Source organism: Cyprinodon variegatus, unplaced genomic scaffold (genome assembly GCF_000732505.1).
Source record: "Cyprinodon variegatus isolate N-32 unplaced genomic scaffold, C_variegatus-1.0 Scaffold917, whole genome shotgun sequence".
NCBI lineage: Eukaryota > Metazoa > Chordata > Actinopteri > Cyprinodontiformes > Cyprinodontidae > Cyprinodon > Cyprinodon variegatus.
In genome coordinates this window covers 24,631-35,971 of record NW_015151370.1, presented here as the reverse complement: position 1 = coordinate 35,971, position 11,341 = coordinate 24,631, and the positions used below count along the sequence as shown (strand labels likewise).

Sequence of the window (11,341 nt, the reverse complement as noted above, 5' to 3'; positions counted from 1 at the left end):
GGTTAAGCTCTTCCAGAGCTTCACAGGAGAAAAACAGGTTTCCAACTAGATTCAACACTGCGGCATTGAGGCAAGGTCTGAAGACAGCTTATATAGTGTGGACCCTCTAATGAAGGAATGAGCCTCAGCTGTGCAGGAGGCTCGGCTCAGGAGGATCCACGGCGGACTCTGCTGGAGGAAGGTGGTACTACTCCAGCTCCCAACAGTACCCCCCCCTCAAGGGCGGATACCAGACGCTTCAGATGAGACCTAGGGAAACAAGGGAACAAAAAACAACCCACCAAGGGCGGGCGGAGGGGAAAAAACAAGAAAAAGCAAAAACTGAGTCCCAGAACAAAAAACAATCCACTAAAGGTGGATGACAACAAAGAAAGTCTCTGAAATTTTACCGGGAGACCACCGGTAGCAGCTCAGAAATAGGTGCAGGGCGGGACCGCCCACTGCGGCACCTGAGCTGATTCAGAGGGGACCGCTGACTGCAGCTCTGGCCGCAGCATGGAGAGAGCCGCCCACGACGACTCCGGTGCAGCCTCCGAGGTGTCCTGGGGCGCCCACCGTGGGCTCCTGGATGCTCGAATCGGCCGTAGAGGGACTCCAGTAGGTTCGGCGGAGCGGGGACTGGTTGACTGACTGGAGGCATGGCAGGAGGAAGACCACGATTCAACGTGTCTATGAGTCCAATTAATATGAGGGTTGTGTCGCTCCAACCACTCATATCCCAGAACTAAGGGAGAACAGGCTGATGGGAAACAAGAAAGGTTAAAGTCTCTCGATGACTACCAGAAACTTGAAGCTGAAGAGGCTGAGTCTTGTGGGTAACTTGGTGTAGACTCCTTCCATTAATGGCTGAGATTTTAAGTGGCTTCCTCAGAGGGGTGGTCTCAATGTTAAGCTGTTGAACTAGATTAGGGTCAATAAGGTTTCTCTCACAACCAGAGTCTATGAAGGCTGACAGAGTGAGAGTCTGATCAGAACAGAACAGAACAGAGTAGCAGGTAAAAGTAGATGAGAAGATTTTCTATTTAGTTGATGCTTCACCAGACTCCCCATAATCGCAGACGAGCCCCAAATCCTTTTCTTCGCTGGACAGGAAGAAACAAAGTGCCCAGGTATTCCACAATAAAAGCAAAGTTTCTCCTTAAACCTTCTCTTCCTCTCATCGGGTGTGAGCCTAGTGTGACCAATCTGCATTGGCTCCCCCTCAGTAGATTCAAAAGCTGGTGGAACAAAATGAGTTCTAGTCACGGGATCAGATTCAGGCTGGGCACGGCTCTCGGTTCTGTACTCCTCTTCGGGAGAAACAAAGGAAGAGGTGTCCCTTCTCTTAGCTGTAGAAACAGAAACTGGAAAAATATGACTCTTAATCTTTGACTTGGATCTGGTTCGAAGACGGTTGTCCAAACTAATTGTCAACCTGATGAGTTCCTCCAGAGTCTCGGGTACCTCGAGTGTGGCGAGTTCATCTTTAATGTTTTCGTTTAAAGCCTTGAAAAAAGCCCTCTTAAGTGCACACTCATTCCAGCCTGAGGCTGCAGCTTTAACCCGGAAGTCAATGGAAAAATCTGCTACAGAGGAATTTCCCTGTCTAAGATTCAACAGAGCACGAGAGTCAATTGTTTGGTCAGAATCATGGTTAAACACTTGGGAAAACTCGGAAACAAAATNGATTTTAATGCCATCAACAAGAACCATGTACACAAGTTATTAGTGTACATGAAATATGAAGGAGCTGTAAGCAGAGTTCCATGACTCTTGTATGTATGTAAACACACACACACACACACACACATACATATACGTATATATACCGGTATATTCTCTAGCATTTTCTCCGCCTCGAGCTTCCTTTCCGAACATACGGCTTTATGATCAGTTCCACGCAAATTAATTGCGATATAATATATCTGACAAAGTTGTTTTTTATAAAAGATTTTCATTAAAGAATAGGGCTTGGGCGTCATGACGTAATTACTTTGCGTCGCCGCCATCTTGATGGCCTCTTTTACCGCTGCTCAGACTACTGCCTACGACTACCGTGCACTGTACTCCCTCTCAGCCGTGTTTTAATTTGATTAATTTCACCGTAACTTGATTTCAACCATGGTAAACCGTTGCTGTATTGTGGGCTGTAACAGCTCAACACATAATCGCCATGGGAAAAACATAGAAAATGGGTTAATTTTCCACCGCTTTCCTGCTTGGAGGCGCAACCACGGAGTGTCAGAGATAAAGAGTCGTCGGCTAGCTTGGATCGCGGCTGTAAGACGACCAAACATAACTTTCCACAGTATCCCGACGTCAATGAGAGTGTGTTCCCTGCATTTTCATTCTAGTAAGTTAAAGATGCACAGTTTTATTTTATAGCCTACTTTGTTTCTTTCCTTCGATGTTGGGATCTTTTACAGGAAAATAATAAAAACGGCAGCGGAAAGAGGCTCAAATATGTGAGAAACCAGGAGGGTTTAGGGAGGGTTGGCAGTTAATATTACTAACTACACCTTTGAAACACATAGCAGCTAGTTAAAAGTATATTACATGCAGGTTAGCAGTGACTAAACTAGCAGGTTCCAGAGCCCATCTAAGCACAGCTTACCTTTGTACGGATTACTGTGTTCCCACTGTTTGCTGGCTTTATGATCTGTAGCTCCTGAACCCATCCATTCGCGAACTACACATGAGACTCCAAGTGTCATGATGGGTTCACAAGAGAGACCCAAGTATGCAGAACCCACGAGAAAGAGACTGGTTGAAAGGTTAACAAAGGTTTATTGTTTCACAAGATCATGGAAATAACACTGGTACTGGTTCAGGCCTGGGGGGCTGGTTCACTGGAGTCTGCGTGGGAGACAGTTCAGTTAACGTTGCAACAGAAGAGTTTGACTTTGAGAGTTTCAGGTTTGTACCTTGAGGGTTCTTGGTTAAAGCTTTGGGAGGAGAACTGTTGGGTCCAGAGATTGTTTGTTCAGCAGAGTCCGTTAGCTGCTTCTGTGTCTTACTTCTAGAGAGAGGGCAGACCTTGGTTTGAGTTTCCAGCTCTTGGTCCAGAGCTGCATGGAAAACCAGAGAAGAGTCTTCAGGTTAGGCTCAGAGGGCAGACTCGGCAGGTTGAGCTCTTCCAGAGCTTCACAGGAGAAAAACAGGTTTCCTGAAAGTAGAGACAAAAAGGGTTAGAATCCAGTCTGGATTCAAAATCAACAAAGTACTCAGAAGGATCTTGGCTTAGGTGCTAACCAACAAGATTCAACACTGCGGCATTGAGGCAAGGTCTGAAGACAGCTTATATAGTGTGGACCCTCTGATGAAGGAATGAGCCTCAGCTGTGCAGGAGGCTCGGCTCAGGAGGATCCACGGCGGACTCTGCTGGAGGAAGGTGGTACTACTCCAGCTCCCAACACCAAGGACTTGTAGCTTGGGAACTGTTTTGAAGTATAGGCGCTCACTCACCGGTGCTCCACTCAATGTTTGGAACTTCATATGGATCTAAAATATTAATGATGCTGATTTTGTCACCATATCAGTCCCTAACTTCTCTATTCAATGTGTCCCGGTAAATTCCAGATCCTTTTCGGGATTTTGACATCTTTTTTCTCTCTACTTCTTTGTCTCTTTGTTCAACAACAACGTTGTATCAGAGCTATGTTTACGTTCGTGTAGCCATCAACATGGCCGCCACATCCCACAATGCAACGCAGATCCCAAGCCCTATTATAAATGCCACGATATTTAACATATTTACTAAATTTTTTGATAAAAAAACTTCATGAATCGTAAATATTTTTAATGATCTGCGGAAACCCTGGTTCATCTCGTGCATGCCCTCTACGATCTCCAAGGAACTCAGAGCGGAGCGGACGGAGCCACAGTGGAGGCTGTAGGCTTTGCTTTGCGCAGACGGTCTGGAGCGCAGCGGGGCGGAGCGCTGACGGAGTATGTGGGATTTTGGGGTAACTTCCTCCAACTCTGTCTCACTGAGTCCTCCTCGTGATTGTTTCCCCCAGATGTCTCCATGGTTTCTGGTTTGTTTGACTTTTTTTCTTTTTGGATATTTGGGTTCCTGCCTCAGCTGTCTGTTTACCTTTCATTGAATCAACAAGAAACTCACCTCTGCCTCCCAGCCTCTGTATTTGGGTCTTTAAACCACAACATAATCCTGACAACAAAAGTGTTTCACCTGTTTACCTTTGCACAATTATATATCTTCAAAAGAAAATACAGGATAAATCCACATATAACGGGCATATTTAGACTATATTTGGTTTAATAGACACATATATACCTACTGTATTAGTCACTGGTAAGTTTAAATGCAAACCTTTTCAAAGTGGAAAAAAGTCCTAATTCCATATTCATCAGAGCCAGTGATGCTTCAAACATTGATAAACAACATCTCTGTGTGTAGTGCTTATAAAATTAGTCCCACTACTGTTGTGTTGTCTGCAAACTGCACAATGTGATTGGTGGTGAACCTGGGGATGCAGTCGTGTGTCATCAGCGTGAACAGGGGGCTCAGGACGCAGTCCTGAGGGGAGTCTTTGATCAGGTTGATGACATTAGAGGTGTTCTGTCCCACCCAGATGGACTAAGGTTTCTGAGGAAATCTAGCAGCAAATTGCAAAGGGGTGTGCTGAAGCCCAGATGTTCAATTTTGTCCTATCAGATGGTGTTGGATGATGGTGTTGAACGCTGAACTGAAGTGCAGGAAAAGCACCCGCACATGGGTGGTTTTTTGGTATGCTATGCTCAGTTGTAGAGTAGAGGAGATGGCCACCTCAGTGGAGCGGCTTCATCGATAGAGACGATGTGTTCTTTCCGAACACAGATACAATCTGTATTTCTTTTATCTACATGTTTTAACAATATTTCCAAGCTTTGTGACAGAACAGCTAAATGATTCAATCAGAGGTTAAAGTCTGATTTATTTCAGTGAACATTTTCTGAAACAAAATTAATTCGAATGATTGTTTTGTCTTCTTTTTGTTTCCACCAGCAGATAAACCCACACCCTCACTGACAGCAGGTGATGAAATAATACCACTAGGGGGCAGAGTAACACTGACCTGCTCTGTGTCCAGCTCTACTGGCTGGAAGTTTGACTGGTTCAGACAGAATTCAGAGTGCGGGAGTGCAGGGCTCTATTTTAGATCTTTATTGTAGAATAATAAAAGCAGAGTCTGTTTAAACCTTTAATGTGTCAGTAAACAATATTTATAAGACTAAAGCTCAAAAGCAGAACATGGGATCCTGTTTTTCTTCTGGACAGATTCAGCAGGGTTGGAAGTTGTTATATTATATTACTGGAAAAAACCTTTAGACTTTTATTTGACCTGATTGACTAAATTATTTTGGATTTCTTTTAGTTTTGTCTCAATGCTGTTTTTCCGATTATAAAGGTTTTTATGAGGATTTTTGTTTTTTCTTGTTTTACATTTTTTAATAATTGTAAATAATGATGGTCTTGTTTTCTGTTTGTTTCCACCAGCAGATAAACCTACAGCCTCACTGACAGCAGATGATGAAATAATACCACCAGGGGGCAGTGTAACACTGACCTGCAATGTGTCCAGTTCTACTGGCTGGAAGTTTGACTGGTTCAGACAGAAGTCAAAGTCTTCTGGAGCTCAGCTCTTCAGAAACAATGAACCAGATGGAGTCATCAGCATCTCAGAGGGAGGTCTATACAGCTGCAGAGGAGGAAGAGGAGATCCAGTTTTCTACACTGAAAACAGCAGTAAGGTCACAATCGATAAAACTGGTGAGTTTAGGTCTGTGTTGTGGAAAAAAAAAGATATTTAATCATTACTTCTGTTTTTCAGCTATGTTGATAATAGAAACTGGATGAGAAATAAAATTATCAGTGAGACAATGATTATTTGTCTTTAGCTTAATTTCATGATGATGCCTCAAAGAAAAATATTTGCTCCTGTTCATGTGATAAAAAGATGTTTAAACAATGTTTTTTTTTTCTATGTTGATGGCAGTTTCAAAGAGGCTTATGTCAGCAATGTCCGTGTGATGGAAAATTTTGGTATTTTCATGTATGTTAACAGTTCCTGTTATACCCACTGTGACCCTTCAACCCAACTGGCCTCAGATATTCAGAGGAGAGAAAGTCACTCTGAGATGTAAGATCCATGGAGGTGGAGGAGCTCAGTGGATGTATGAATGGAGACCAACCAGCAGAAACTCTCCAACATCCAGTGAATACAGGATCACTGCAGCTAACAGTGGAGAATATAGATGCAGAGGAAGAACAGATGTCTTTACAATAACAGAGTGGGGAGTCCTTAGGTTAACTGTGTTAGGTGAGTTATCTTTCACATATGTATACATTTACTTTGGGATTTTAACATATTTAGTGTAAAAATTACAAATCTTTTCCTTAAGACTCCTCTCTAGGTGAAAAAACGCTTGTTTTTTCACCTAGAGTTGTTAATAAAACATGACACTCATTTCTCATCACATTTATATTAAGATCTTACTTTAAAATCAGGATAAGCTTCTAAACTCAAACACGTTTCATGTGTAACATGATTGCTGCTGCAATACTTTCAGGGAAATTTTAGAGTAGGATTAAATAAATAATCAATATCAGATCAGAATAAAAAAGCAGCAGCTGAAACAAAGTGCTGAACATCACTGCAAACTTTAAAGGAACAACGATATGTAAATAAGGTTTAGGAATGATTATAAAGAAGCAGGGGCTGAGAAGGATGGCAGGAATGAAGAAGCTCAGAGAGCTACTGCAGGGCAAGGTCATTAAAACAATTTAAAATAAAAATAAGAATTTTAGAATGAGCTCTAAAATGCACTGAACAGTTCATGGGGTAATGTGTTATTTTTTTGGAGAACCACTTAAAAGACTAACAGCAGCTTTTTTTTTTTTTTAGCAAATAGACTGCATTAATAGATGTCTTATAGTGCTGTCTACATGTCTTGAGTATCATGTTGCCAATTCTCTTCACATTTCTTGCAAACCTGCTTCTGTGTCTAAAACTGTCTATTTGGCGCCTTCTTCAGGTTAAAATGGGGTCACTGCATCTGATTTATTAGTGTTGGCTTCCCAGATATTGTGACCTCTCCCAGAGAAACAGCAGCTCCACCCTGGGCAGCTACTCTCTGCTGACTCACTCCTCCTTCACGGTGGTTCACTTAGGGGCCGTCAAGGAATTTTGGAACTAAACACTCTTGAAAAAAACAAAATTAGTCATTTTGATAACTTGGGACCCAGTGACATAAAGTTAATGTCAAATCATATTCTGAAAGCCTAATATATTGAGGCCTACTGCATCTGTACAATTTTAATTCGCTTTCTATTTCTATAGATTCCTCTTAATTAATAATGAAAATGCATCCTAATTTTTTTATTTACATTTTAAAATAATATGTATTAAACTCAGATAAAAAGAGTCCTGAATCTTCCTGCTAGTCTATTTTCATAATTTGACATCAGTTTTGTGTCAGTCGGTCATTTGACCTATACTGGAGCAGTTTGTAGCCATGATGCCTTGAAGGAACAAAGTCCTGGGTTCAATTCCTGGCCTATGGTCTTTCTGCTTGTTTGTTCTCCCTGTGCTTTTTTGGGTTCACTTTGGGTACTCCAGCTTCCTCTCACAGTCCAACAACATGAGTGTCAGGTTATTTGGCGTGTCTAAATAGTCCCGCCTTTCATCCATAGTCCCACTGTAACCCTGATGGAGGAAGAGGGAGAAGATGGATGGATGGAAAATATCGAGGTCAACAGGCAGCAGTTAAAGCTTTAATCAGTGATGCTGCTCTGATATCACAAATCTGTTATTCTCCTCAGATTCTAATTTCTGATGACTTAGAAATATTGTGATTTATATAATTATTACTAATTAGAAACAAAACACTTTTTCACTAAAGACCACAAAGTATTACAAGATAAACAATCACTCATGAAATTGACAATGGCGAGGTTTTGTTAAAAAACATTTCTAGACTATTTTGTTAAGGTTTTCTGTATATTGAATGATGTCAATATAATTTCACTTAAACAGCCAATGTTTTAAAATGTTAATAACATTTTATGTGCAGGAGCTTAGAAGATAACTTGGAATTTAGGTTTATTCAGCAAATCAACATGTGAAACAATTCATAAAGTTTGTTTGAAATAAAATAAATAAAAACATAATACAGGCAATAAAACATATATACAGTAAAACAATAGTATAAGAGCAGCAAAAACAATAAGAAGATTAGAACATTAAACTTTTATTAAAACCCACCTGATACTACTGCTCAATTGGAACCAAAAGCTATTCAAAAAAATGTAATTGTTTTAGGATTTTTCATCTTTACCCTGAGTCCTGTTTTTTTGTTGTCGTGTGTTTACTGTATATATTGTGAAGCCTTTAAAAGTTGTGTTCAGAAAAACTGAGTAAAAAAAAATAACGTTTGTATATTTATGTGGTCACTGTTATTTAAATTTTTTAGTAATAAACACCCCTATAAAATGATCAGTAATTAAAATCTAAGTCTAAAATGTTGAATCAATCAGCCATTATGTCTCCCACCTCTCCTAAACATAAAGGTAATGAACTTTGCATTAATCAAACGAAGGACTAGAATAAAGAAAAGAAACTATGATAGTTCATGATTGTCTCTGACCATCTGTGTCTCCATCAGATAAACCTGTCCTCTCTGTGTCTCCATCATGGCTGAGTCCTGGAGCCTCAGTGACTCTGAGCTGTGGGGGGTTGGAGTATCCATCTGCAGGATGGAGGTTCTTCTGGTATAAAGTGGTTCCAACAAAATCCAGCAGCTCCTACAGCTTAGAGCTGCTGACTGGCAGAACCAACTGGACTGAACAGAACTCCTACCTCATTAATGGACAGAATCACACAGCAGGATATGTGTGCAGAGCAGGAAGAGGAGAACCACTGTTTTACACTAAATACAGTGAAGCAAAGTTTGTCTGGTCTGCAGGTCAGTTTATCTCTGTTCTTTCAAGGAGCCTTGTGTTTTAAATGTTGATTATTTTTCAACAATTTGCATTGCACATATAATGCTGTCCATTATGCAGCGTCCCACTGCCCTTATTATGTAATAACTGGGACCAAAAACTAAAACTTGTGGGGTACCTTTTTGGGTTTGTTAATTTCAGGTAGGTACCATCTAGGTTTACCTGACTTAAGCCAAAATGTATTGCTCTAATCACTATTCGCCATGCATTTAAGGTAAATAAGTGAAATAATTCCAGACAACCTAATGCTAAAACAATTTAGTTTAATGAAAACACAACCAAACACAGAAAAACATATGTGTAAGAATAAAATTAAATGCTCAGCACAAACTTGGGATACCCACTCTGATAAATGTAAAAACAATAAAAGACATTAACTATAAAGGCTCTTACCAAAACTTAAATATCTCTCAAATAATGCAACAACTAGTTCAACATATTCTGCAAAACTAGAATCCCAATTTTTGGCATAAACAGCACCCCATACTTTTACAGGAATATTACCCCTCAGAACACTACTAAACCTACACGTGGGCACACACACACACACACACAGTACGATACTGCTTTAGCATTTGTTGCAGACCTGTCGTTCTAATTGTGGGAAAAAACCCCGGAACAGTTTGGTGTGATCTCCAACCTCGTTCCAGCTCCCAGCTCTCCTAAACTCAGGTCTCCATCTGAATCCTGCTTCCTCTTTCCTCTCTCCTTTTCACACGCTCACCTTCTTCCTCCCATAATCCCTAAGTACGTATTTTTTTAAATTGAATTTACATGTCCCTCAGATTTCCAACTACTTTCCTTTCTTTTACTGGTACTCTGTCTGTAGCCTACAGACTAATAAAAGCTTAGTCTGACAAGCAAGATCACACTGTTAAAAACAGTGTAATATTTAAATTACTATGTGACTAATCACCCAGATTACACATTAGAAATAAACAATCAGAAAATGCTGATACAAGACTCTGACTTGTATTTATCATACAAAGAATATTTGATAATTGTGTACAATTAATAAATGTTGTTGGGTTTTTTTTTTCTCTTTTTTTTTTTTGTTTTTTTTTAGCCAAGGGCTACAATTCTATTTCCAATCAGTTCAGGTTTAGAAGAGTTTCCCTGAAGTCTCCTTCAGGTTTATTGGCTTCCTCTCATCTACCTCAATCAGTTTAAGTCTAAGTGTATGTCTATATTTAGGGTCTGCATTGTTTGAAGGCAGCCATTCTAGGCTGATTCTGTCTTTTTTTACTCAAGATCCTTTGAGTCATAACTTATCCCATGATTCCTTGCAAATTAAAGAAGATTAGTCAGCTGGGGGCAGCAATAGCAGACGACCAAGGTGGTCAACAGTGGCAAAAATTGTAAATAAAATTGTAAAAAATGCTTTACATGTACCAATATGAACTTTTCAGACGTTTTTAGGTAGGAAAGTAGTTTTGTAAACCTCAAATATCTTACACTTTATTATCATAGCCTGGCCAAATTAACTGTGAGTGCAGCAAACTCTGAAATATGAACTGAGAATTACCAGTGCAAATTCTTTGTCATCTGGGTCATGACAACCACAAAACCAGCTTTAATCAGAGGCAAATGGACTTTCGCTCAGTTTTTATGAAAACGTTTGGATATTAAGGAGTCTTTGTCAATTCTGTCGGCTTGCTCTAAAGCAGTTTGTGGCCAAAAGAATTGAGAAATTTAGGAGGCAAAACACCCACACATTAATCCCAGTAATTATTCCAAAAATCTGAAAAATTAGGTCTTTAGGCTACTCTTTGTCTTGTCCCTCACCTAGGACCTGTCTGCCTTGGTAGACCCTACTAGGGGGCATAACGCCCTCGGACAGCATAGCTTCTAAGGTCATTGAGACTCTCAAACACCTCCACCATGATAAGGTGGCAGCTCAGAGAGGGAAAATTTTGTTACAGAATTCCCAGTAAATTACTGAGAAACTTTGTAAGTGTAGAAGGGGCTTAAAAGTTCTATTATTTAAAATATTTCAATTTCTTTTGTAGCTAAATATATAATTATATGCAACCTTAAGATCATGGTGGCTTCATGGTCGTGTTTCTCTTGGAGTTTGAAGCAAAAATCTTTGCTGTGGGTAGATTAAGGAAAAACCTATAAAATCTGTAGGCCCTGAAGGAGCCTTTATTTTAACTCCACCCCTGATGCCAAAACAGTGCCAACCTGCGTTGCCATGGTAACTTAGTTATGAGGGGCCATAAAAATCTGCAGCAACTCTAAAAGCTCTTAAAAAAAGCTATTCAACTTTCAATTCAGTTTTCAATTCAGTTTATTTATATAGCGCCAAATTCACAACACATGTCATCTCAAGGCACTTTACAGTTCAACCAGATCATA

The 11,341-nt window shown here is 40.1% G+C and overlaps 1 protein-coding gene across 1 annotated transcript in view; it reads left to right on the top strand.

Moving 5' to 3' along the window:
* Positions 1-495: 495 nt before the first annotated feature.
* Positions 496-11,341, top strand: part of LOC107099900 — a gene marked incomplete at its 3' end in the record, with an annotated part of 31,974 nt that continues 21,128 nt past the window's right edge. Inside the window, exons 1-3 of the mRNA XM_015398197.1 lie at positions 496-583; positions 6,048-6,302; positions 8,647-8,946. Coding sequence (XP_015253683.1) covers positions 496-583; positions 6,048-6,302; positions 8,647-8,946 — 643 coding nt within the window. The remainder of the gene's footprint in view (positions 584-6,047; positions 6,303-8,646; positions 8,947-11,341) is intronic.